This window comes from Galeopterus variegatus, unplaced genomic scaffold, assembly GCF_000696425.1.
Source record: "Galeopterus variegatus unplaced genomic scaffold, G_variegatus-3.0.2 Scaffold3138, whole genome shotgun sequence".
Classification (NCBI taxonomy): domain Eukaryota; kingdom Metazoa; phylum Chordata; class Mammalia; order Dermoptera; family Cynocephalidae; genus Galeopterus; species Galeopterus variegatus.
In genome coordinates, this window is record NW_007729249.1 from 99,243 (window position 1) to 127,084 (window position 27,842).

Sequence of the window (27,842 nt, forward strand, 5' to 3'; positions counted from 1 at the left end):
TGCATCTTGAAAATGACAGAATTTTTTTAACAAGACACTGAAAGTCCCTTATTTAAGTGCCCCAAGAATCGGTTTATTATTATTCAGGTGACCTGATTTTTTAATCACTTAGTCTAGTGCAATAATGATTTCCTAGAGCTTTACTCCCCAGGAAAGCTCTATTCTCAGCTTCTGCCATCCTTTGAGATTACTGGAGCTTAAAATAAAAAGAACAATGCCTTATGACACGTACCTTTTGTTTTAAATCTGATTTTGCCTTTCATTAAAATAAGGAGAAAAAATAAGCGTTCTCATTTTCAACACGTCAGTCCTGCTTGTATGTTTCAGTCACTCAGTGGAACAGCTAGGGCAGCTTGCTTTCTACAGTCAAGTTCATGGTACCTCTTCCCTGGGGAAAAGGAGGGCCAGCATGTGGTTTCTTAAACTATGCTGAGGATCATAGAGAAAGGGCAGCAAATTTTTAAACAATCTTTCCTTTATACTGACTTTCTTTAAAATCAATTTAATTAATGGTAAGAAAATTCACCTGAAATATAAGATGTCCCTGTTTTTCTCCTCATACTTTAGAATTTGAAAAAATAAAAATATAAGCAGTGCATATTCATTGAAAAGTTAGAAAACACAGATGTGCAAAGAAAAATAAGTTAAGAAGATCCAAAATCTCCCCCTCCAGTGATATATGGTCATATCTCCCTCCCAAATCTCTCGTGCAGATATAAAAATCATGTTTGTAAGTACTAGGCATGGGGTACTATGCTGAGCACCACAAATGCATTGTCTTGTTTGATCTATGCAACAGACTAGAAAACAGGAGTGATTATTATTGGTCCCATTTTACAGATGAAGAAAGAAGCCTCAGAGTGCTTAGGAACAAGTTACTTGGCCACTACTTTATCACAAGAGCTGTAACAGAGCTGTAACGGAAACCCAGGCACCCTGAGACTCCAGAGCCCACACCCGAACACCAGGCCACACTGCCACTTACAACACACCTAGCAATGTGTATAACTGCCTTTTTCCACTCTGCAATACATTATGAACACTGTGATGTCAGTACATACAGATCTTCATGGGTCTCCATCATTTTAAATGGCCCATAACATTCCACTGAATGTATATACCATACCTTAACCAATCGATCCCCTGATGGTTGCCTTTGATTTTGCACCACCATGAGCAAATCGGTGTGTGTGTATAAGTTAAATGTTTATATACTCATCTAATTATTTCTACAGAATAAATTCTTAAAAGAGGGATTGTTTATTCAGCCATGTCCTTTTTTTCTCCGTCTGGGGTTTGCAGTATGTGTTGGCAGCGTCTAGGAAAAGGCAGATGGCTTTGAGTTTTGCTTTGCTCTGTGTATGCTTGTTTGTAGCAAGTCCTCCTTCCCTTTTTTCCTGCAGAATTCCCAACCACCAAAGGGAACACAATGAAAGCTTCATCTATCACAGTTATGACAATTTCAACTGGTGTTCTACTGAAACTGCCTCTCCATACCAGGGAAGAAAAAAATAATATTTCTGCTACGATTCTGACGTCACTTTAATTCCTGACAATATTTCAATTAGCAAGAAAAAAGAAAAAGAAAAGAAAAAAGGAACAAAGGAAAAAAAAGGAATCTTATAAAACCAATTAAGTGTCTGAGTTTTACTTTCCTTCTGTAAATGGAGAAAATATTACCTTACGTACTGACTTTATTGCACCATTATTGCATTATTTATTGCATTAAAAGGGCACATTAAGGTAACTCAAGAGGCAATAAACCTTGTTGGCCCTGGAGGCAGATTCCAGGGTTTGTGTCCAGTTCCCACCACTGTCTGGCTGTGTGATCTTATGTAGGTATTCGGCCTCTCTGAGTGGCCACATCCCCCTCCCAGAGTTACTAACCGAGACAATCTAGGGACAAGGCTTAGCACAGAACCAGACACAATGGTGAGCCCTCCATAAAGGCAGGCTGGGGCTGACAATGCTGTGGTCATTCTGTTAACATCACAGGGCACACAGTGCAAGGGTCTTCACAAGAAGGAGGAGAGGATCCCTAATGTTCATCCTTGGAGGTGACCTTCCACTGAAGCTACCTGGCAGTTACCTCGGGCGCGTGGTAGGAAATGCACTGGAAGATCCAGTCCATGGCAGGCGAGTACAAGGGCAGGTAGGATGAGAGCTCCACTCCCTGGACCACTAGCTGGTTCTGGACCATATCCCCATGAATCTACAGGAGACCAAATAAACACTTAGAAAAGGAGGGGGGAAATCATACAACAAAGAGTGTGTAACTTACTGATTGGGCACACTTGTAAGTATGTGGACAGCCCCAAGAGCAACAGCCTGGTTTCTCAGTTGTTTTTTTAAACTAGAAAAAACACACAAAGTTTCCCATGTCACCAAGCGGAGCTGGTTTGAGAATGTGCACTGTGGAAAGAAGAAACCTGATAAAAATGGAGCCAGCAGACACTAAGAAAGAGTGATCAACTGGACACATTTCTGTTAACACATGCATATTAATTCTCTTGCTTGTTCAGTACAATCAACACATTTTAATTTTCTCCAACAGCCGCTAGTGTAATTTTCCAGAATTTGCACATTTACAGAGCTTTAACGCATTTCCAGCTTGGAAAACCAACTGGGTTTTGTGAACTCGCTATCATATAACTGTTATATCAATTAGCTGTTCTTATTTTTTTTTTCCTTTTTGTCTTTTTTACTGACCAGTAACGGGATCGCAACCCTCGGTGTCGCGCCCGTACTGGGGACCGGCAATAGGATCGCAACCCTCGGTGTCGCGCCCGCACCACGCTCAACCAGTGAGCGGGAAACGGTCTCCACATGGGATCCGAACCCTCGGCGGGAGCACCACTGCGCTCCCAAGCGGCGCACTCTCCAGTGTGCCACCAGGCTGGCCCCAATTAGCTGTTCTGATGGTGTTCTCTTACCTGTTTGAAAGTAAGGAGAAAGTCAAAAAAGTTCTTATTTAGGCTTTCTTTGAGATGTGGAGCCACTTCCATTCCCACCTGCAGCCAAACAAAATATTACCTTGACAATGGAAAACTGGGTTGCAAATAATATGTACAGTAGGATGCCATTTTGGTCAATTAAAAAATATATATACACCTATGTACAGACATAGAAGAAAAACCTGGAAAGTTAACTTTTATTATTTTTGCTTATTTGTTTTCTTATTCAAAAAAACATGTATTGAATATATACACACACACACACACACACACACATATAAAGCAGCTATTTTTAATGAAAAACAGGCAACATTTGCAATAATCCTCTTTGCAATTTCCCAAAGATAATGGATGTATTTCTGAAGAGATGACCAAGCGAATAAATCAATACAGCACTAAGGAGGAATGTATTCTCAAGATTATGTATATACAATATTCTCTTCCTCTCAAAAAAATGATAAACACACATGTGGTTGTACTTATCAAATAAAGCAAAAAGATTACAACATGTAAGAGTCAGCTTGATTTTTAGAGGTTGCGTGGCCACTGCTGCATTGTTAAAAGCTACATGGTTCATTCTTTGCTAAGACAGTCATGGAAACAGATGTAAATTTTAATATATTTTAAGCAATTTTATATAAGATAGCAAGAGGCATAGCAATGCTGTAATCCATTGGGGCTCCTGAGTTCATTGTTTAAAAAACAGATAGTAACACTCCTAGCTAAATTTGCTAATCACAGAGAAGGTGGCCAGAGAAGGAGCTGGATGGAAAAGTGAGGGTAAGAGCCATGGAGAGGAGCTCACGTGTTGAAAACAAAACATCATAATATTCCTTAAACTGAGCTCCTCAGATATGCCTTAATTCCAAATTGCTGCTTAACCATAAGAGCAACTTCATAAGGAAAGTTGCTCTCTTGGGACGCAGTTTCTTCGAATGTGGACAGATTTCTCCCACTCACCTCCCCCTACCCAGAGATCAGGACAGTTAACAATAATGATTTTATTCAGATGGTGGTGATCAATTCCTTTGGGAAAAATTATTCGAGAACCAACAGGGTGTAAAATTTCAAGAGCAGTTCTAAGGATCTTGGTCCAAGAAGTGATGCTTCCAAGAACAAACACATAGATTAAAAAAAAAACAAAAACAAAAACTAACAACAAACATCAGATCCAGTTCTACTGTGTTCTGATTCTACTGTCTTTCCTTCCACTTAATCATATCATAGAAAAGGCAATAATTATCTGTTAGGCGACAGCAGAGGCTGGCCCGGTGCACAAGCAATGGAGACATGCTGAAGGGGCTGTGACTTCAAAGAGGAGTTAATCATACTTTCCTTTAATAAACAGCTTCAAGCTCCCCCCACACTCTGCCCACTCGCTGCTTTTGTGTTTTGTTTATCTCTTCTCATCAAGCCAAAAGAGCAGCTTGGAAATCAGCTTGGGTCTAAAGATTTCTGCCAGAGCAGCAAGGGTAAGTTGCTCATGATTTCCATCTGCTGTTTCTGCCTGCCTGGTATCCACTCCCTCTGTATCTGGTCGGAGGAAATTGAATTTGTCTTTTGGGAATCAAAACTTCCTCTTAGACCATGAGGTTTGTGGTGGAGGTGGGCCCACCTCACCCTGAGTTCCAGGGAATGAGCACATGTCCCAGGCCTGGTGGGTAAGCACATCCCATCTCATGGCCACAGCCACTGTTCTAGAGATGGGAAGTGACCCAGGGTGGTCTGTTGAGAACTGGCCCTAAGATTCTGGCTGGATCTTCTGGGGAAAAGGCACTCTCTTTCCAATGGGGTTCCTCAGTTGGTAGGACAGAAGCCTTTAGTTGATATGGGCCACCATATGGAAAGAGCAGAATGAGGCCAACCCAGAGGAAAGCAGGGCTGAGCGATGGAGGGAGAGAATGACTGCTGACAGTCCTCCTTGAGGCCCTGGATCTAGCCCTGCCTGCACTATCCCTGGACTCTTCAGATACACAAGCTAATACATCCCCCTTTTTGCTTTAAGTAGTATCAATTGGGTTTTTGCCACTTACAACTGAAAGAATCCTTACTAATGAATGCACAGGCTGTCTCTCATTCTTTTTATGTCAAAAGACTTTTAGTAACTGTCCACCCAGGGGAGCTGATGCACTGCCTGGATTGACAAAAATGACATCACCAGATGAACGTATTCCATTACTAGTCTTTCTCAGATGGGTCTGCTTTGTCCTCTGCATCTTCTCCTCATTGCCACTGTCATTTCAAGTTGCATGTGCCATTCATGGGCACTTTATATGCAACAAACATTACCTTTTCCCTGGCTCATGCACAACTGATTTCTCTTTAGTAACCAGAATCATCATCCTAAGTATGATTCCAGTCTTTATTATCCTATTATCCAACTGATGTCAAGGTGAGTTCAGAGAATTTATGATGTTCTTCGAGGCAAAAGGGAGCAGACTCCAAATATGCCAACAATCACATCTTCTCATCTTTCCCATACAATCCAGCAGAGTGTTTCGTTCACCAAGCTCTCAGCAAACACTGACTTACGAAGAGTATTCGAGTGTCAATGCATTCAAAAGTTGAAGCTCTTAGAAACACAGCTGATATTCCTGGATGAAGAATCCACCCCAAGTTTCAAGCAGGGGCGATGCATACACACTCTGGCCTCTGCTACAAGAGGGGAGTCTGGTACCCTTAAACAGACTTTTCTTTCATTCTCTGTATCAAGAAGCAGACCTTTATTTTATTTTTTTTGTTTGCTTTTTGGTTTTTTTGTGACTGGTAAGGGGATCGCAACCCTTGGCGTGGTGTCACCCGCACCGCGCTCAGCCAGTGAGTGCACCGGCCGTCCCTATATAGGATCCGAACCCACGGCAGGAGCACCGCTGCATTCCCAGCGCCGCACTCTCCCGAGTGAGCCACGGGGCCGGCCCAAGAAGCAGACCTTTAAAAAGTGTCCTTCATAATGGATGTCTACAGTTCATTCTGAGGGCAGGGGCTTGTTGGGAAAACAGAATAGTTTAGTCAGGCCCCCCTCACCTTAGGTCTGGTTGGGTGTGGTGCAGCACATTCTTTGTAAACAAATTGTGTGGGTGGGTGGAGTTAGTGTGCATGCGCACCAATGTATCTTTTTAGTTTTGTTGCTATTGTGTGTTAGAGAGTGTGTGGAGCAGCAGCCCTGAACTGCTGGCTGGCAGAGAGCTCACGTCTAAAAAGAGAGCATGTTTACTTTGCTGGCAGCTGCTCAGTTTTTCTTCAGACTTTGCCAGTAGCAGCTGAGTTTCTCTTTGAACTGCCTAGCTCTGAGATGTGTGTGTGCAGAAATAAAGACTACTCTTTCTTCAACCAAGGCTCCAAGGACCTTTCTTCCAGTCACCTAGCTCGGAGACCTGCATGTGAAGGGTTTGTGGCCCAGTCTGGACAACAGGCTTGAGGGGTCTGTGAGCTCCAGACCCAGCCCTAGCTCTACAGGGCTGTTTGAATTTTTTCTGATACTTCAGACCACAGGGCTTCTGCTATTTGCTACATCTCATGTAGAAGATACAAATCCCAGGCTACGTGTTCTCACCTTCTGATTTAATAACATGCATAACCACTCAGAGGGGTAGCTTTGTCCTCAAGGAAGTCTGGGGCTCATCAGGGACAACAAGCCCTCTCTAAAGGTACACAATGCTGGTGGGACAAGCAGGCAAGATGCACACTGCTAGAGAAGCCCTGGCAGAGGCAAATCCCCCGGTGGGCTGAAGAAAAATGACCGTATACTCTCCATGGGTTTTCTTTTTCTTTTTTTTTTTTTTTGTCTTTTTGTCTTTTTCCGTGTCCGGCAACGGATCGCAACCCTCAGTGTTGCCCCCGCACCGGACCGGGGACCAGCAACGGGATTGCAACCCTCGGCATTGCTCCTGCGCCTCGCTCAGCCAGCGAGCGGGAACCGGTCTGCATGTGGGATCCGAACCCTTGGGCGGGAGCGCCGCCGTGCCTCCCAAGCGGCGCACTATCCAGTGCGCCACCGGGCCGGCCCATGGGTTTTATTTTTCATAAACAAAAACCTGAACAGTTTTAAGTTGAAGCCTCATGATGCTCTACAGAAGAGAAAGGCCAAGGGATTTACAATCAGCAACTCCCCTGCAACACCCATCAGAGCAGCTGCCTAGGTCAGGCCTGCAGCACTCCCAGGCCAGGCTACGGACTCTGCAGCCAGACCCTGAGGCCTGCCCTTGCATGGGACACAGGGCCCTCACCAACTCACACTCTGAGCCAACTCTTTGATAGGAGGACAAAAAACTAATAAAACAATCAAATTCAAGACAAAAGGAAAGCATGTCTCAAGTCAATGAAAGGCAACCTATCATCTGAAAAGTCTTGGGAGCCTCCTTCCCAGCAAGAACTGAGAGACAATTAATTCTGAAAACCAGTTCACTTGCAAGAAGATGACCTTAAATGCCCCCTAATTAGAGTTACAGTCAAGTTGGTCTACTTTAAAATTAATTTTTAAAAGAAAATCCTACAGCTCTACTTTCTGTTGAAGAGCCGTGTTCTAAAATTAGCAGCTAATAAAGTCCTCCTTTCAATGCCTTGTGAGGGGATGGGGAGGGAGAAGCACTAGGTGACCTTAAGGAGACAGGAGGCAGCCACATCTGTGCATGACGTGACTCAAGCAAGACCTACCCGGCACAGGTAGGCTCGGGCGTACACCGAAACCAGTGGGTCCCCGATGCCCCTAATCATGCACGTCAATCGAGGCAGGCACTCTGAAATTCCCCTGTTAGAGACAAAAAGAGATCAGTGTTACACCCACGTGAGAACTCACTGTTCTTTTATTTTCAAAATTAAGATAAAGCTAAACTTCCTAAATTTAGGGGAGGGGAAAATCGAGTTTCAGTAACAAACCAAGGTCCAAGCTTCAGAGTTCTGATGCAATGTAACAACAGTCATTTTCTCCTGATACAATTCATGCGCTGAATGATTTCTTTCATCTTTATCATTTGCTCATTTCTGGAAGCCAACCTTCACTTTTTCTCCTGCTCAAGGTCACATTTACTTTGCTAACTTTAACAGTTTTTATCCCCCAATTATTTTGCATCCACTGGTCGTCTCTCCATATCTACATTCCTTTGGCCCTGATTTACTATCCTGTGCCCTGTCCCTTCCTAGTAACTCAGGCTGGCATTAGACATACCCCCCATCAATGTGAATCATGAGTTATTTCTCCAGTGACACAGGACTTCCCTCTGCCTAAGGCATTATCCTCACCTAACTGGTAAAGCAAAATGGTGTTTTCTTCAGCACCCATGTTATCTCCCCAAACTGTCCCTGGTATCCCTAGATCTAAATCAAACACATTTAGGATAAATTCTAAATCAAATCAAAATAGTTATCTGGGAGCACCATGAGTCAGTCCCAGGCTTCAAAGAGTTCATTACCTAGCTATCCAACATGACTCAGCATTTCAACGGCTCTGCAGAAAGCAGATCTGGTTTCTCCAAACTCTGTAAACTCAAAACAGCGCCTGTGATGAACCAGGACAGCATGAGGTCTAAGCCCCTGAGGGCAAAGGCTATTGCTTCTGACAATAAGATTTTAATCATCGCCATCTGCAACAGCAACAGCCAGCACGTGGAGCGTGGGCTGCTATGTGTCACATGCAACTCTTGGTGTTCATGTGCAGCTCAGAGGACCCTCACAGACCTCTTCTCAGGGCCACATTCACAGGAGAGGCGACTCAGGCTCAGAGACCCTAAAAAATTTGCTCAAGACCACATAGCCACTAACAGCACAGCCAGGATTCAAATCCACTTGAGCTGATCTTCCAGGAGCTACTCATCCCACCTCTTCTAGCTTGAGTTTTCCACTCTGTGATATGGGGATTAAAATGGTGCCTGCTGGGAAAATGGAACAATTTGGTCAGGCTCCCCTCACCTCACAGCCGGTTCAGGGTCATTCAGTAAACACCATGTGTGGGTGAAGCACAGCTTTGGCTGGTGTTTACTACTTTGGGTGCCCTCCCTGTGTGGTCATGTTTTTCCAGACCTGCAGCTTCCAAGGACCGTGTGGCCGGTTGCCTAGCTTATACACCTGCATGAAGCGGTCTGGTGACCCAACTTGGTGTGGAGGGGTCTGGTGACCCGGCCTGGCATGTGAAGGGTTTGTGACCCAGTCTGTGAATGGGCTCGAGGGGTCTGGGAGCTCCAGACCCAGCCCTAGCTCATCCATCAGCTCAGTCGGTACAGGATTACCTGCAGGTAAAAGAGCTGCGACAACTAGCATGGTGGCCTAGCTTTACAATTGACATCACCAACACGATTAAGAGCTAGATAATTGGCTCTGTGAGGATACCAGGCCTTAGCCATAACTTAGCAGTAGCCAGAAAAATTGGCGTAGTCGGGCAGGATTACACCACATTTGGTATAGCCTATGACAGGACTCTGAGAAGGTACGGTAGCTAAAAGCCCTTGGAAGAAGGAGGAAATGTGGCTATTTGTGAATATGCTGTGCCCTATGGCCACCTTCCTGTTGACCGGGACCTGGCTGCTGCACACTGTACTGCAAGGCAGCAAAGGCCAGGTACTATGGCAGAAAATTCCTTGGGAGGGGGAGGAAATGTGGCTGTCTTTGAGTGTGTGGTGCCCAGTGGCCACTTTTCTGCTGACTGGAGCCTGGCTGCTGCTCACTCTGCTGCAAGTTGATCAAGATTTGAAGCAGAAAGCAGAGCTGTTGGTGGATGATGTGCAACTACTGGCAGATTCAAGGCAGAAAGCAGAGTCGTTGGAAGCACGGATAAATGTCCCAGAGGACAACGTGTGGCAACTGGCCACTCACACCAGGCACAACCTGTTGTGCACGAGAAATTGAGGCACAAGCAGCCTATGGGACAAGACGGACAACCAGTGGGTGATCCACAGGTGACCCAGTTCATTACCTGTGTCCTGTATACCCAGGTTGAACTGGTTCACTTGGGGAGACAATTCAGGCAGAAACATGGGGAGACCCTGGCTGCTTGACTATTGCAGTTGACCTAGGGGTGGATAGTGTGATATGCTCTGGTGAGGAGATGGAGAAACTGGCCTCCATCACCACGTACCCGTCCCTTAGGCAACAGCTGCAAAATAGCTGCAGATATGCACCCAGGCCAGGTAATCACTCCTTGATGGACTGGGTGAATGCAGCTGCCCAAACTGTGTGGGCAAATGCTGGAGAACTGCCCAAGATTGTTAGTAAAAGGCAAACGTATGCTGAGCTGGTCCAAATCATTCAAGAGCTGAGGATGAGGCAGTCCATGTTTAATGTGAACACTCATGGCCCCGACAATGAGAACTTTACAGGCAGCATGACACAGTGCTGCAGAATGCCCCGTCAATGTCCTTTGGGTCACTGATGGCCATACTGGCCCCATACATTGGTCGTCCTATATATGAGGTAACAACCATGATAGCCAGCTTGGGTGAAGTAGAGGATAGCAGACAAGCAAAAGGGGTCTGAAAGGTGGCTAAGACCAAACCCCAAGAAATGCTTGGGATTTTATCCCAAAGGGATCAAGCAAGACTAGCCATAAACAGATGTGGCTTGACTTGCTTGCAGCAGGGGTTGATAAAAAGAAAATTGACCGGCAGCCAAATGCAGTTCTGTTTGCCTTGTGGCAACAATTGCACCCTGAACAGCGTTTCACCAAACATCGGGAAACAGGTAGCAAGGTACCCTTGGTGGATTCAAAGGATTTTTTGGTTGCTCCCGAGGAGCAACCAAAACTGTTCCATTCTGATTAGGGAGCAGTCCAAGGTGCTTGTCTTTTGGGGGCAGGTGAGGACAGGAGGCCTCATGTTGAACTAGCAATACACTGGTCGAGGACAAATGTGCAGCGTGTCTTGGCTTTGGAGGATACAGGTGCAGAATGTAGCCTGATATACAGCAATCCAGATAAGTTTCCAGGGGCCACAGTTCGTAAAGATGGCTATGGAGGACATACTGTTGAGGTCAAAGCCGTGTCATTGCCACTGGGCATAGGAAGATTACCCCCTCATGTATACACTGTATATATATATCCCCTGTAGCTGAATACATCTTGGGTATGGATGTACTTTATGGTTTGCACCTGCAAACAACAGTTGGAGAGTTTCAGCTGCGAATATGGACAGTAAAGCCTGTGTTACGAGGATTTGCTAAGCATCACAGGTGTTACCCAAGCCAAGACGTGTAGTTAATGTAAAGCAGTATCACCTACCAGGAGGATATGTGGAGATAAGTGCCACTACATTGGAGTTAGAGAAAGTTGGCATTATTTGTCCGGCTCAGAGCCCATTTAATGCTCCGGTATGGCCAGTGAGAAAGACTGATGGTACCTGGAGAATGACTGTAGATTATCGAGAACTGAACAAAGTAGTGCCTCCTTTGCATGCAGCTGTGCCTTCAGTTCATGACTTGATGGATCAGCTGATGACTCAGCTGGGGACTTACATCATTATGTACTGGACCTTGCAAATGTTTTTTTCTCCATTTCAATCTCGGCTGATAGCCAAGATCAGTTTGCCTTCACATGGGAAGGAAGACAGTGGATCTTTCAAGTACTGCCCCAAGGTTATCTGCATAGCCCAACCATCTGTCATGGTTTGGTGGCTGGGGACCTAGCCAAGTGGACTAGGCCCAGCACAGTTACAATGTTTCACTAAATTGATGATGTGTTACTAACCTCTGATTCTCTTGCAGATTTAACCCAGGCAGCTCCAATGATGCTGAACCATTTGGAACAATGTGGGTGGGCCGTGAACACAGCCAAAGTGCAAGGACCTGGACTGTCAGTCAAATTCCTGGGAGTGGTCTCGTCGGGTAAGACGAGGGTCATCCCAGAAGATAATATAGATAAGATACAGGCATACCCTCGACCCACAGGGGTAGTTCAGCTATAGACATATTTGGGACTTTTGGGGTATTGGAGAGCTTTTGTACCCCATATGGCCCAAATGGCACTCCCACTATATGCACTGACAAAGAAAGGAGCCCTCTGGGATTGGAATGAGGAAGTAGAACAAGCTTATCAGGCTACGAAAAGGGCAATATAGCAAGTACAAGCTTTACAAGTGGCTGATCCCACTAAGCCATTTGAGTTAGACATACATATAAACCAGGAGGGGTTAGGATGGGGTTTGTGGCAGAGGCAAGACCGATTCTGCACACCTGTAGGATTCTGGTCTCAGCTCTGGAAGGATGCTGAAGTGCGCTACACCCTAATAGAAAAGCAGTTAGAAGCTGTGTATTCTGCCTTGATAGCCATTGAAGCTATCACAGGAACTGCCAAAGTCCTAGTAAGGATACCCCATAATAGGTTGGCTGTGCACATGGGCAACCAGCCCTAAAACAGGTGTAGCTCAGACTCCCACTCTGTCTAAATGGGGAGCACATCTAGAACAACGGAGCACTGTGTCAACGAGTCCTCTGTCCAAAGAGTTGCAAACTGTGCTAGGCCCAGTAGAGGTTGTGGAGGAAACTCTGACACAACCATTACCCATGGAGGTGGAGGCTACACCTGTCCATGAGGGACAGGGACCTATCACAAAGCAAGCTTGGTATACAGATGGCTCTAGCATGGGACCTTCAGCATCGTGGACAGCTGTTGCTGTCCAGCCTTAAACAGATACCATGTGGTATGAAAATGGTACAGGGCAAAGCAGTCACTGGGCTGAATTGAGAACAGTATGGATGGCGATAAAAAATGAGCCTAGGCCATTAACCATCTGTACTGACAGCTGGGCTGTGTACAAAGGTTTAACCCTTTGGATTTCTACTTGGAAATATCAACAGTGGATGGTAGGCCACCGTCCCCTGTGGGGACAAGCCATGTGGCAAGTGTTATGGGAATTGGGGCATGAGAAAGAAGTAACTCTTTTCCATGTCACAGGACACTTCCCCTTAGCCAGTCCAGGAAATGATGAAGCTGATGCCTTGGCTAAGGTAAGATGGCTGGAGAAAGCCCCAGATACTGATGTAGCCCAGTGGTTACATCAATGAATGTTGCATGCTGGCAGTAAAACCATGTGGATGGTGGCTCAGAGATGGGCCTTGCCTATAAAATGGGAAAATGTAGTGAATGCCTGTTGTGTTTGTCCAGTATGTGCTCAAAGGAGTCCACACCCCCAGCGGGTGCCCCATAAAGATGGGCAAATAACTCGAGGAAGGGTGCCCTTGACTCGATGGCAAGTGGACTTTGTCAGACCACTGTCAAGGTCAGAGAATTTCAGATACATCTTCACAGCTGTTGATATGGCTACTGGTCTTCTGTTTGTATGGCCTTGGTAAGGTCCCAGACCAGGTAAACACTGTGAAGGCACTGAATAGCCTTACAGCTATGTATGATTGGCCTATAGTTATAGAAAGTGATGAACGGTAATGGCCTTTTAAAAAAGGGACTAAGGCTATCTACCCAACCCCCATCCCTGAAGGGGTGAGCACGGCAATTATGGCTGACGATTCTAAATGAGACCCCACAAGGGCGTACCCTCTCCAGTGGAAGCTCTGTTGCATAGGGCTATAGCACCTACACAGCTGCAAATCACTACTAAAAATAAACTTTTGAAGCCAGGATATAGTAAAAATGGAAATATTCTCTTACCAGCCCCAACCTGTTTGAAACAGGGACAGACAGTACAATGGGAATAGCCTTGGAGAATAAAAGCCCCCCATATATGCTGGGTAGGTTTAATAGGGCCTTGGGGAAAAGGATTAGAGGAAGGCTTGCAAGTTTCACTTTGGGTGACAGTTACCTGGCCTCCTCAAGTAAAGGTAACATGGCCTAGAACAGATGAGTGCTCTATTCCAAAGGGCACATTTGTATTATCATTATGGCCAATTATGAGTTCCCCTATACTGTTACATGTAGAACCTACAGATCCAACAGTGTTAGCAGATAAAGTATGGTATCATAAGCCAGGTAAGATACCTATTCCTGCAACCATCCTTTCTCAGGATGGCACACTGGCATGTATTTTACCAGAGGGGCGAGAACTTCCCCTACTGGTACCAATAACTCTTCTGTCTTTTCGCCTGTACTGTTCTGGCTGCAGGCACGGCACCAGAGTCGTGTGATCAACATGTCAGCCTGCTGAATATGCACAGAACTGCCCATTGGTATGACTGCAGGATTTGCATGGAGGATCACACCAATGGTGACTACTAACCATACATCCAGCTGACAGTTAAAAGGACAGAACTGCAAACCTTAAGGCATACTGAATGGACAATAGGTTATGTAAATGTAAGGGTCATTTACCCTCGCTAAGGGAACATTGTGGAAGATTCTGAACTCATAGATTGTACGGCGAGAGACCCTGAAGGGGAGGATTGTTGGGAAAATGGAACAATTTGGTCAGGCTCCCCTCACCTCGGAACCAGTTTAGGGTCGGTGGGTGGAGTAAGTAGGCCCGCATGGCGCCGCTTTGGCTGGTGTTTACTGCCTCAGGCGCCCACCCTGCACAGCCATGTTTTTCCAGACCTGCAGCTTCCAAGGACCATGTGGCCAGTTGCCTAGCTTATAGAACTGCGTGAAGGGGTCTGGTGACCCAGCCTGGTGTGTGAAGGGTTTGTGACCCAGTCTGTGAATGGGCTTGAGGGGTCTGGGAGCTCCAGACCCAGTTGTAGCTCAACCATTGGCCCAATCAGTGCAGTATTACCGGCAGGTAATAGAGCCGCAACAACTAGTGTGGTCACCTAGTGTTACAGTGTCTCTACTTCATTAAGTTTTCATTTGGATTAAATGAGAAAATGCACAGATGGAGCTCAGCAGCAGATCTGCCACACACTAAGCAATCAATAAATGATAGCTCCTGTTACATTGCCATTAGCGTGTGTGTGCGTGTGTATGTGTGTGTGTGTGTGTGTAAGAAAGAGAGAGATTTTTAGAAATTTTGTGGTTCTAGACATTAAAGAAGAGCCTTACATTTTGGAGAGGAACTTGTTACACTTCAGGATGGATGCTTCCACATAACTACAAAAACATTCCGTTAAGAAAGACATTTTCCAGACAGCCTATTTCCTTAGGAGAAAAGACTAAACTATTCATGAACAGACCTAGGCAGGTCTTAGGAGAGGGGCCCTCATGGACCTCCACAATCCAGAGAATGAAGTGAGCTAGTGGCTTGTGGTTTCTATACACAGTTCTCAAGGTTTCATACTTGTTTAAAATATATTTCGGAGAATGTTATGTGTTGATTCATGGTTGTGTGCTATAATTTAAACGGGGTTTTGAGCATTTCAAATCAAGGCTTAATGGGGAAAGAATGAACTTTAGATAACTAAGATATAACTTGGGTATAGGTCACATTCTCTGTTCTTCAATATTGGCATTTGTTCCAAAAACGCTGTTCCTTTCAAGTTCTTGAAACTAGAGAAACCACTAAAGATGAAGCATTTTAATTGAGAGAATTAATGGGAGAATGTTCCTCAAGGAAAGAAAAGCCTAATACTTGGCATCTTATTCAAAGTGAAAAACAAAACACTGTTTGGAGACAGCACAGGTCTAATAGCTTCTACCATGTGGCCTGCCCATTCTCAGACTTGCAACCATAATGGTCCAGATTTTCAACAGGAATTTCAGGGTATCCCACAATATGCCTTCTATTAACAGTGCAACCCTTTAGCCTATCTTTAAAATCATCAGACATAAAAAGGATACAATCTTGGAATGAGTTCTCTGATGGAAGCAATCTTGAAGAACCAATTGAGGCATGTCTCCTTGGCTGTGTCATTTACGTTCTCGGGAGAAAAGTGATCTGTAACACAGAAGCAGTACCCGTCAGCCTTCCTGAATCTTAGCATCTTTTGCTGCTGTTATGAGTTCTGGGATAGGAAAACGGTACCATGGAGCAGGAAAGGGGGCAGCATACTCAGTTCCTCCGTGTCTTTCCTTCCAAATATCATTATTAGAAAATAACTGATGTTGACAATAGCGTACATAACACCCAGGCTTTCTAAGTGCCAGGTGCTGTTCAGAGCACTTTACCGACATTAGCTCACCTAATCCCCACAACAGCCCTCAGAGATATGTACTTTACTTTCCTCCTGTATACATGCAGAGACCAAGGCACAGAGAAGTTCAGCAACTTGTCCAGGGCACACAGCAAGCAAGTCTAAGAGCTGGATTTCAATCCAGGCAATCTGGCTCCACAGCCTACATGCTTAGCCACTGTCCCTAATATAATCCACAGGTTCTTGGTGTACCCACCAGTAATTCTGTGCTGTGGACTGAATATCCCCTCAAAACTCACTGAAGCTTGACTCCCATCATAACAGTGCTAAGAGGGTGGGAAATCTAATTAAGGTATTTCAAAGGTGTGGCCTTTAAGAGGTGATTAGATTGTGAGGACTGTTCCCTCTGAACGAATGGAGTAAAGGGTTGATGGTTTAATGGGTTGTCATGGGTGTGGTTCTGATGGTTTTATAAGGAGAGTGAGTGAGAAGTTTAGCTCTCTGGCTCAGCCTATTCTTGTCCTGTGACACCCTGGTCACCTCAGGACCCTGTAGAAAGTTTCACCCAGAAGGCCCTCACTAGGTGTGCTGCTTGGACCTCAGACTTCCCAGCCTCCAAAACTGTAAGAAATAAATTTCATTTCTTTATAAATTACCCACTTGCAGGTATTCTGTTACAGGTAACAGAAACGGACTAAGACACTCTGACAGCATTGCTGAGAATTCCAGATGCTTTAGGGTCCTGCAACTGTAATGTGAAATGTGATCTTAGCTTTGCTCTAAGCATCACATGGGCCAGACATGAAGGCAAGGCCTGAGGTGAGACACTGGCCAGAGTTAGGCTGCCAGCTCAATCCTGGCTCCAAGACTCGAGTCACCTTGTGGAGAAACTGCCAGTTCACCCCATTATCTATTCTCTTCCTCTTTAATAATAGAACTCTCATTTTTCAACTGGGCATATGGCCATCCTTGCAGCTAGATGTGGTCATGTGACCAAGTTCTGGTCCCAGGATATAAACAGAGGTACAACTTCTGAGAAATATCTTGCAGGGAAGGGGCTTGCCCTGCCTCACTCCTTCTTCCTGCCTGCTGATTGGGATGCAGATGCAATAATTGGAACCTCTGTGGCATCCTCAACCATGAGGGCACAGGACAGAGGCAGTGAGGATCTCGGGCACCATGGGCTAGCTGCCCCACCAGCCCTGACCTCGATATTATTATTTTGAGTTTTCTGGTACTGGAACCCAAGCCTAATCTTGACATACATTTTCTTACAAAAACCAACAGAAACATATTTCTCACAGCTCTGGACATGACATACATCTTAATAAGGAATGGAAGAGAGTATGGAAAACGAAGGAAAAAACAAAACTTAACACCATCAAAGCCCACTGCTGAACTCTCACATAAAAATGATCTCTTCTAAATGATTTCAGCAAAGCCTGGAGCTCCATCCCACCACTGGGTGTGTTTTATATTTTTAGGATTCAATCAAAAAGGGAGAAGTTAACTACTTTAGAACACAGCAAATAATTCTTAGCTTGTCGGCTCTCATGCTGTTTTGCAATGAGTCATTTTTCATCCCTGATTCTGCCACGTGATGGTATATGATTAAGGTGATCAAAATTCATGTGGAATCACCAAAAAAAGATAAACCTCTAGGTACTCCTCTAGCAGAAAACAGTCACTAATCACAACTGCAGATATGCTGAAACTGCAAATCTCAAGTATTTATCTATTTTTGGATGTCTCGCATGTTTCATTCATTCGAGAACTATTCACTTACTACGTTCAAAAGCACGGGAGATCATCATTTTTTCCTTCCTGGGCTGAACCCATACACATGAAGTAACTTTTTTTTTTGAGTTTCAGGAGATGCATACAGGAAAAGACACGGGTTATCCTTAAATTCACTTGTCAGCCTTGTCTTTTGGGAGAGGGCAGGGTTAATTTCCCTTCATATTACTGTATCATGTGCCTTGAAATCCAAAAGCAGAAATAGGTCTCTGGCGTGATCTATAAACTCACGAAAGGCAAGTTGCCTCGTATACACACACTGTCTGCAAGCTATCCAGCAATCAGCATATACCGACACAAAGTCTTTAGGCTTTCCTTCCAACTTAAGAAATAATTTAGGGAAAGGATTATGTTCTGCAGAACTTTATAGTCTTACAGCAAACTAAATATTATATTCCTTTCTTCATTTGCTCAACACAAATGCCTTAGGAGCAAACTGAAGGAAGTGTTACAGTGCATGAGGCAGACCCTGCCTTCATAAAGCTTCCATTCCAGTAAGGGAAGACGAATAATAAACAGGAAAAAGAATAAGCAGGCGAACATTATATATTATCTTACATAATAAGGTCCAATACTAGTCAGTACTATGAAAGCTACAAAACTAGGTATTGGAATAGAGAGCAACTCGAGTGAGAGGTGGGGGTGCTCACTAGATAGGGTGATCAGAGAAGGCGCCTACCTACAAATACAACATTTGAGCTGGACCCTGAAGTACAAAAGGGAGCCAACTATGCTTAATATGGGGGAAATGTATTCCAGGGAGAGAAAGCTGCATGTGCAAAGGCACTGAGGTAGGTAAGACCTTGGCATGGTCAAAGAACAGAAAGCAAGGGCCGAACCCGTGGCTCACTCAGGAGAGTGCGGCGCTGGGAGCGCAGCGGCATTGGGAGTGCCGAGGCCACAGGTTCGGATCCTATATAGGGATGGCCGGTGCGCTCACTGGCTGAGCACGGTGCGGGCGACACCAAGCCAAGGGTTGCGATCCCCTTACCGGCCACAAAAAAAATAATAAAAAATAAAAAAAGTAAAAAAAAAAGAAAGAAAGAAAGCCAATGACGAACAGGCATCACAAGCCAGCCTATGCAGGGGTGCAGCCTTGGTGAGGGGTTTCAGAGTTTGTCTAAGTGCAACGGAAACTCCCTGAAGGGTTTTGAGCAGAGGAATGCCATAATTAGAATGGGGCTGCTACATGCAGAATGAATTCAGAATTTGGAAATTAATTCAGAAGGGACTGCGACGTAACAAAGAGCAAAGATTTTCCTTCTTGTCCCCACTTATTTTTATTTTATGATGCTTCTTTTTCAACCCTGAACTTCTGCGGATATTTTAGGAGGCGGCAGGAGACCAATGAGTCTAGTTCTCTTTCATTTATTTGCCAAGTCTCTGTCCTGGCAGTGAGAGGTCTCTTTACATAACAGTGCTTATAGGGATGCGACACTGTCTTAGTTAGCATATGCCTGAAAGGCCAGGCCAGTTAAGGCCACTGCTTATCCTGATGGGCCCACGTCAGTTATAGGGAAGAGCCAAAGATGGGAATGCTGAAATGATGATGATGAGAACCCAAATGGTTTCTCCCAAGCTCAAAATAAAATGATTCTATCACTCAGAGTAGATGGGCTCTTCACATATACGCTGGATTAAGAAAGGTTGGGAAGAAATGACCACATCTGGTAGTGCACACTCTTTATGACCCCAAAAGACACTGCTATCTTTCTGAACTCATAAGAACTATACCTTAGTTAAAACTCCTGAAGGCAACGAGCTCATGTATTAAATTCACTAGTCAGAACTTGATTCGAATGGAAAGAATGAGAACAAATGTCATGAATTTCTCTTTATACATAACTTCTCTAGGCAGAATTCTGTACAGTAGATTTCAAAAGCTTTCTACATAATTATAGTTAAGAGTCATTCCCCAGATCACCGACATCTTGAGAAAAGTCTGCCCCTTTCCTTTTCAGGTTTTTGGAACCAGAAAAAACACATGCAGATAAAGATTTTAACTGGTTTTTTTTGGCAGCTGGCTGCGACAGGGGTGGGGATCAATCCCTTGACCTTGGTGTTGTAACACTGTGCTCTAACCAACCGGTCAACCCTTGCAAGAAAAGAAATAATGATGAAATCATCTGCAAAAAACCCAAAAGCCTGATTTGCATTGCTCAAGGGAAAAAAATAGATATTTGGGGAGGGAAGAATTTCAGTGATAAAAGGGCAAATTAATATATTTAGACAAGGACTGGAAGTGAATACGAAAACAGCCTTTTATTTTGAACTTCTAGAGTTTAGGTAGGGAGTCAGTTATTAGTAATTTTTCCTTAATTGGCCCTAAAATGTTGTTTGTACTCATATAGTCAGTGAAGGAAGGTTAAATTATGGGTTATTGTCACTGACACCTTCTCTTCATCTCCTGGGGAAGTACCACTACCAGGAGGAGATGGAGGTAGAGTGAGGATGGAACAGGCTGGTCACTCTAGCCTGTACGGATGAGGATGTCTCCTTACAGCAGCGCTTGCAAGTTAAAAGAAGGGAAAGGAAAAGGAAACTGCCACAGAGTCCTGCATTGCCAGTCACATCATCATCGTCATTTATATGGCAAATGAAATTCATCATCCACTTGTCCCATTATAACCTCCTGAGAATTTAAAATTGATAGGCAATAAATTTAATGCAGGGCTGCCCGGTGGCGCACTGGAGAGTGCGCCGCCTGGGAGCGCGGAGGCGCTCCCGCCGAGGGTTCGGATCCCATGTGGAGACCGGTTCCCGCTCACTGGTTGAGTGCGGTGCGGGCGCAACACCGAGGGTTGCGATCCCGTTGCCGGTCCCCGGTGCGGGCGCGACACCGAGGGTTGCGATCCCGTTACCAGTCAGTAAAAAAGACAAAAAGGAAAAAATTAATAAATAAATAAATAAATAAATTTAATGCAAACAGCACTTGAGAATAGATTGTAGAGTCAAGGCAGCTGTTGTTATTGATTTAATATATATAAAGTTATTTTTTAATACATATAACTATATATATAGTTGTTTCTTTAAAAATTTTGTTTTTTAATATATATAAAGCTGTTTTTTTTAAAAATTTGCTCCTTAAGAAAGATGTGTAGAGAAAACATTAAAATGTTAAGCAGCAGAAGAAAGTCAATTGGTCTGAAAATTCAGCAGAATCTAACTGTGGTACTTTTTCATTCTTGCAGACTCAAATTACTTGCCCAAATTCCTAGACAGGCCCATATGAAAACCTAATATTTTTAGAAGACTGAGATGATCAGAAATCTTCAAAGGTGTTTCTTTTACTTTTAATACACCAATTTTAAAAACTTATCGGGTCTCAATACATCTTGACTTGATAAAAACCTTCTAATCCTGACTGCAGGGCAGAATGACATCACAGAATGGCCATGACATTACCTGGTAAGACACTGCGGTTGTCCATACACATGGAAAAGATGCGCTCATACACAAGTTTTCCTGCAGGGAGAAGGACAGATGGTGTTAGCACCACACTCTTCAGGAGCAAACACTAAATAAACATTTGTTAATTAGGGACAAGAGGTATCTCCCAGGCACGCTTTTACTTGTGATAGTATGCTGCCACCTAGTGGGACAAATTTTAAGCAACACTTCTTTTTTAAAAAAATTTATTTATTTATTTATTTTAAATGAAATAGGGTTGAGCTATAAAAACTAATGAGATACTGCCATTTGCAACAACATGGATGGACCTTGAGAGAATAATATTGAGTGAAACGAGTCAGGCAGAGAAAAAGAAATTCCACATGTTCTCACTCATTGGTGGGAGCTAAAAAAAAAAAAAAAGAAAAACAAACAAACTAATTCACCCACATACACACACACACACACACACACACACACACACACACACACACACACAAAAAACCGGAGGGGGGTGGGGTGGGGAAGAAGATATAACAACTATACTTCCATGAAGTTGTTACAACAAGCAAACGCAAAGGACATTCTTGGGGGGGAGGGGAGAGAGGGAGGAGGGAGGGAGGTGTCGGTGACGGGCCATAATAATCATATACAGTGTATATTGACAAAATAAAAAATAAATAAATAAATAAATAAATAAAATAAAATAAAATAAAATAAATGAAATAGGGGATTTTACTTTCTGAAAGAGGCAGGAAAGTGACCATGTTACCCTCTGGAGTCTTAACTGAAAGGCCAAAGGAGCCTCAAGAATCTCCATTCTCTCAACAGAGGTAAAAATGGGCAGCCCAGAGGCTGGACCAGTTTTGTTTGAACCACAAAGTGTTTTAACATTTTTTGAATGAGTTATCAATACGTAAAAACTGGGCGAATTCACATGAAAAACCAGATTTCCTGATTCTTTACATAAGATGTGCCAAAAATGTGCTCATATCCCTATAGGGTAACACACAGCTAGTGCGGATCAGCAGCTACCTTGTGAAATGGCATATACAGTACCCCATTTGCCAGTCTCCACTGCCCCCTATTGTCCCTCATCGTCAGCATGCTTTACTCATTGATATGACCTGCCAGGTGCCTGGAAGCATCAGAACTTAAGATCCAACTGGAATGCAAGCTCCATGAGGGCAGAGATTTGTGCCTGTTTTATTCACTGACATATCCCCAGTATCTGATCAATGCTTGGCATATACTGGGTACTCAATATGTTTTGGATAAGTGAATGAACATGTTAGCTTTTGTAGGTCATAGGTCACTGTTGCAACTACTCAACTTTGCCACTGTAGCATAAAAGCAGCCATAGACAATATGTAAACGAATGGACATGGCTGTGTTCCACAAAACAGGTAGGCAGTCTGGAGCCTTAAAGTAGAAGAAAAAGCTTTATTTATTCTGTGCATGTATTTTGGAAAATGTTACCAATATAGAGGGGGTAAAAATTACAGTTCTTATTCATTTACTGAATGCTCCTAATTCACCTTCAATTTAAAAGTATTTTCTTCTGTTAATTTTTCCATAACCCCATCATTGAGGGCAGTAAACAACAACACATCCTGCCCATACATGGAAGAAGAGACAGGAAAGTTACAAGGATCATTTCTGGTCAAAGAACATGGGAACAAATGATCTCACCACAAGATGACACAAGGTTAGGATTAAGTGAAGGAAGCCAGCCATGCTAAGAGGTACCACCTAGGTGCCTCTCCCAGTGTGGACTACCTGCATTAAAATCACCCAAAGACTTGTTGAAAATTAACATTCCTGAGGCCCACTTTAGAGCTTCTGAAAAGGATTATTTTAGAGAGTGAGGTCTAGGAATATGAATTTTGAATAACCTCCCTGTGAAATCTTTATACATGCTGTAGTGTGAGAACCACTGATTTAGGCAGATGCCAGTACACCTCTGAGCTAAAACTTGTCTCGGATCTAGGATCTCCAGAAACAGCAATAAGCCTCCCTCCTTCCTCTAAAACAGTGTTTCTCAAACCTGTTGGTGCACTCAGAGCATCTGGGGCTCGTAAAAATATGTGAATGTCTGTGTCTGTCCTCAGAAGTTCTGATATAAAGGGTCTGGGGTGCAGCTGGGACACTGGGAATGTTTTTAAAGCTCCCCAGGTGACTTCAACATGCAGCCAAGGATGAGAAGTGCTGCTCCAAAACATCAGTTCCACTTAGAAGCTCCAGGAAGCCTTAGAGAACCAGCCCCAGTTCTCAAAGCCACCTGCCTTTTTCCTCCTGCCAGGACATGTTTTTGTTACCTGGGGCCATGGGCTCCACACAGCAGCCACACCTGTTGCAAAGAGGCCTTCCCTGTGATGCCTGCAATACCCTAGCATTGGGGCTGTGTGCAGTTTTACCTCAGATTATGACAGAACAAGCCACGCTGGACAGCTGAGTAATTTCTCACCCCTACGGTGCAGGGAATGGACTTAGCACGAAATACCTTTACTTTCTACACAAAAAGCTTGCCATCTCTCTAGCCTTCTTTAAGAAAATATATATATATAATTTTTATATTTCACCTTCATATTCTAAGAGACCTTTAACTACAAAATCATTTTTGCCCAAACAAGCTATTTTTCTTTTGTTAAGTTAGTGAACAACTGTCTGAAGAAATAATACCTGATCCTAGATTTATTTCCTTTCTTGATTCACTTTCTTATAAATCAAGGACACTAAAATAGATAAACAACAGTGATAACAGCTACCATTTTCTGAGCACTTTTTTGTCCCAGGAACTATTCAAAGATGTTTACTCTGATCCTGCCAGCAAGCTCTGAGAAGGGGAAAACCACTGCAGGCTTCCTACACATACTCTCATTTAATTCTCTCCAGAAGCCCTTGGAGGCAGGGTCTATGATAATCCCATTTCATAGGGTGAAGAAACTGAGGCTGAAGTTCCCACAACCCTGAAGAAGGAGAGTCAAGCACGGAAGCCGGAAGCCCACATCTGTGCCTGCTGCCTGTAGTGAAAACCCAACCAAAACCAGGCACACATTTCCCATTGTGCATGCCACCCTGTGGGTGCCCAGGCTGCATCCTGTGTCCCTGCACAGCAAGATGCCCCGACCCTCTGTCTACGATGACGACAACCATTCAGCACCTGCCCCTGAACCGACATGTATCTTCTTATGAGCAGAGAGTGATGACAGTGCATGAAAAGACTGACCTCAGGACTCCAGATTGCCACCCAGGCAAGGTAGGCTTCCACTCCTTTTGTAAAAAGTGAAAACTAGTTACCCCAGAGCACAACAAAGTCTGCTTGAGCACCTGTCAATGCAGGCTGCCTCAATAGTCCTGAGGAATATTGTTCACAACAGATCCAGACAACAGCACCCCTGAGAACACCGCTCCGAAGTGGACAGGAAGGACAGGGGACTTCAGGGAGTGCTGAAAGTGGGTCCTTTGAACATTTGGTCTTGAATAGGTAAAACATGCCCACAGTTCAAAATTCACAAAAACTCACAACGAAGGTACAGAGTGAAGTTTCTAATCCCGTCCTCCTCATTGCCCTGACCACCTCCTGAGAGCAACCACTTCTGTTAGTTTCTTGGGTAGTTTCTAACGTTCCTTTAGGCTAACACAGTGAATATGAACTTATATTTGTGAATTTTTTACACAAAAAGTAACACACTCCATAGCAGTTCTGCATCCTGACTCTCCCACTTGACAATACACCTGCAGGGCGTTCCTTGTCCTCATTTCTCATTCATTCCTACACATTATGTAGACACACCATAATTTATTCAACTGGTTTCCTACTGATGGCCACTTGGGTTGTTTCCAATCTTTTACTATTACAAATAAGATGAATTCCCAGAGGTGAAATTGCTGGGTCGAAGGGATACGCGTTCATAGTTTTCGTGGAGTGCGGAACATCCCCCATGAGCAATGTCAATGTACAACAGAAATAAAGCAGGTGCTTTGACTGTGGAAAGAGCCAAGTTTGAGTCCCAGCTCAACTTGGGACTCAAACTGTGAGTTTTTGTGAATTTTGTCCCAGCTCTGCCACTCATTAAACAGGTGACCTTGGGCAAGATACATTACTTCTCTGTGCCTCAGGCTCCTCCTCTATAAAATGTAGATAACACCAGGCCCTACCTCATTGGGCTGTTATGTAGACTACGTCACTTAACATCTGTAAAGCACCTAGAACAGTGCGGCCCAAGGATGGCAGACATCTGCACTATGACCTGCTTGCTGAGGTGTGGGGCTGGGTGCCACCAGCAGGGGTAGTGGGGAGAAGCAGAGTAGCCATCCAAAGTTCTCGCAAGGTGAATGCACTGATTGGGTCTGGCCAACCTTGCAGGGTGGAAACTGTATCTCACCATGTCCCAGAGCTAGTCTCGAGCCAGTATGCTGACTCATGCAAAAGAAATTTGCAGGAGGCAGGTGAGGGAAACCAGAAGGCCAATGTGCTAATTCAACAGGATAAACAGGACTGACGGGAGAACCAGACATAGCTGATTGATGTCCTTGCTCCCTACAGGCAGTTTGTGTGCAAAAGCAAGTCGAGGCTCGAGTAGTGTATGACTTGACCTCCATCCTGAGAGCCTGCCCATCCGTTCCGGACAGCTCCTTGTGTCTCCATGGCCTTCCTGGGGCCATGCCACATTCACCTCTCACCAGAAGTCCTAGCCATGCTGCCTCCTCCACCCTGTCCCTACAGTCTAGTCTCAACACAGCAGCCAGAGGGAGTCTGCTAAAACCCAGATCAGATCGCCTCCCTCCTCTGCTCCTGATTATCCAGGCCTGGATCACCCCAAAAGGGAAGAGGTGGCTCCTCAAGCCCTCAGAGTCTTTCCAGCAGCCCAGAGTCCCACTATGTCTCTGGCCATGTCAGCTCCTGCCCTTCTCCTCACCTGCTCACCCACTCCAGCTACCCTGGCCTCTTCACAGTTCTTTATACTTGCTGGGCATGCTCCCACCCCCGGGTCCCTCACCCAGTTCCCTCCGCTCCCCTTCACCCCACCCTGTTTGTTTGTTCTCCATAGCACTGACCATCACCTAACATACACTTGGGTAGACTTAGTCGTTCTGTCAATTCTCTATCTTTTACTGGAACATAAGCACCACCAAGGAAGTGACTTCCGTCTCGTCAATTTGCTGGTATATCCCCACTGCCCAGCAGAGTGCCTGACACTACCTCTCCAGGTCATCTGAACCCAGCAGGTCCTATCTTTCAGCTGTGACATTTCTTCTTGCCCAGTTAGCACCCACTCCCCTTTCTTCTGGGTAACTGCATCACCTCTTTCCTTTTGGGGTGATCCAGGCCTGGATAATCAGTGTATTTCATCCCCCAAATATCACAACTGGATCAGGAACTGACATGTGACCCAAGCAGAGCCAGTGAGATGGAATTCTGGGACTTCTGTTGGAATGCTTGGAGAAAGAAGCTCTTTCCTTGCACTGGGACCACCAGCAGTAAAGCGGACAGAAGCTGAAAGTAACTTGTAAAGCTTGAGAATGAAGACAGCCTGAGGGAAAGTACTAGAGAGAGACAAGGTCCTGATGACAATATTTGAGTTCCTGGATCCAGCAGTACCTGAAGCCAGAAACTACCTATGGACTTTTAAGCATAAGCCAATAAATACCCCCTTTTCCAAACTATTTAGATTTTCTGTTTTAGCTAGTACACTCAGGTCCCCATCTCCTGAACAGACAAGACTTGCTCGTTTGAGAACCCACTGTTCTCTCCTTGGTAAGACAGTGAATGTCTGTTTTGATCTCCTATGTGTTCAGCTCTCTGAAAGCGACCCTGTTTCCTAGATCTTGAGGGGCACCTCGCTGCTGAATGCCACGTACAGATCAGAGAGCTGCATGGTTTAAGCAAACTGTTAGAGGCATGATGTTCTGGCCAATGACCACTGCCAAGTAGCACAAGGGCCTCCTGCTCTTCCAGGTTATTCTCTTCAGTCTAGACCTTTCTACCAGGCTTCAAAATATCATTCTGCCTGTGGTGTGGAGTGTGGGACTAGGGGCAGCCCCAGTGGTGGAGGAAGACCTCATAGTGACAGCAGCTGTCACCCAGGCAGGAGAAGACTGTAGCTAGGATTAAGTGAAGACGGAGAAAAATGGACACAGTGGGGAGAGACTTAAGAGGCTGAAGAACTTGGTTACTGGATATGAGCATAAGAGAGAACACTCTCAGGTTTCCAGCCTGGGCAACTGGGTACACAGCAGTGCCACTTCCTGAGACAGAACCCCATGGGGGTAGGGAAAAGGCTGGGAAGAGATGCTAAGTTCAGCTCTGAATAGAGGTAGTGTCAGATGCCCAGGACATGGACATCATGAGGGAGCTGGTTTAGACAGGAGCCTAGCAGCTCCATAACTTGCCCCGCTCACTTGCCTAGCCTATCAGAAGATTAGAAAAAAAAAATTTAAGATTCTTTCAAAAACAGCACCCTTGTTCATGGGTGTGGGGGGATGGTTTGCTCTCCCTCACAACTTACCAAATTACTTAAACCACAGCAGAACCTATTTTAAAGCAACTCTACCACCCAGCTCCTGACAAACAGACACATTTCCTAGATCTAAGATGAGTATGACTGGTACTTACCAAACGTATCAAGTATGTCGGTGATGAGGACAAATTTGCTTGGGTAGAACTGAATAACGCTGGTGTCTGAAAGAAGCTTTGAACACTAGAAAGAGAGAAAAAAGAAAATTCACTCTGGCAGGTCTGACTTGGTTGGGACACTCCAG

At 44.6% G+C, this 27,842-nt stretch overlaps 1 protein-coding gene across 1 annotated transcript in view; it reads right to left on the reverse strand.

Moving 5' to 3' along the window:
- Positions 1 to 27,842, reverse strand: part of LOC103599880 (chromosome unknown open reading frame, human C16orf62) — a 116,991-nt gene that overhangs the window by 61,907 nt on the left and 27,242 nt on the right. Inside the window, exons 8-14 of the mRNA XM_008584063.1 lie at positions 27,697 to 27,781; positions 21,093 to 21,152; positions 15,598 to 15,694; positions 14,863 to 14,910; positions 7,608 to 7,701; positions 2,934 to 3,011; positions 2,090 to 2,212 (exon numbers count right to left, since the gene is read on the reverse strand). Coding sequence (XP_008582285.1) covers positions 2,090 to 2,212; positions 2,934 to 3,011; positions 7,608 to 7,701; positions 14,863 to 14,910; positions 15,598 to 15,694; positions 21,093 to 21,152; positions 27,697 to 27,781 — 585 coding nt within the window. The remainder of the gene's footprint in view (positions 1 to 2,089; positions 2,213 to 2,933; positions 3,012 to 7,607; positions 7,702 to 14,862; positions 14,911 to 15,597; positions 15,695 to 21,092; positions 21,153 to 27,696; positions 27,782 to 27,842) is intronic.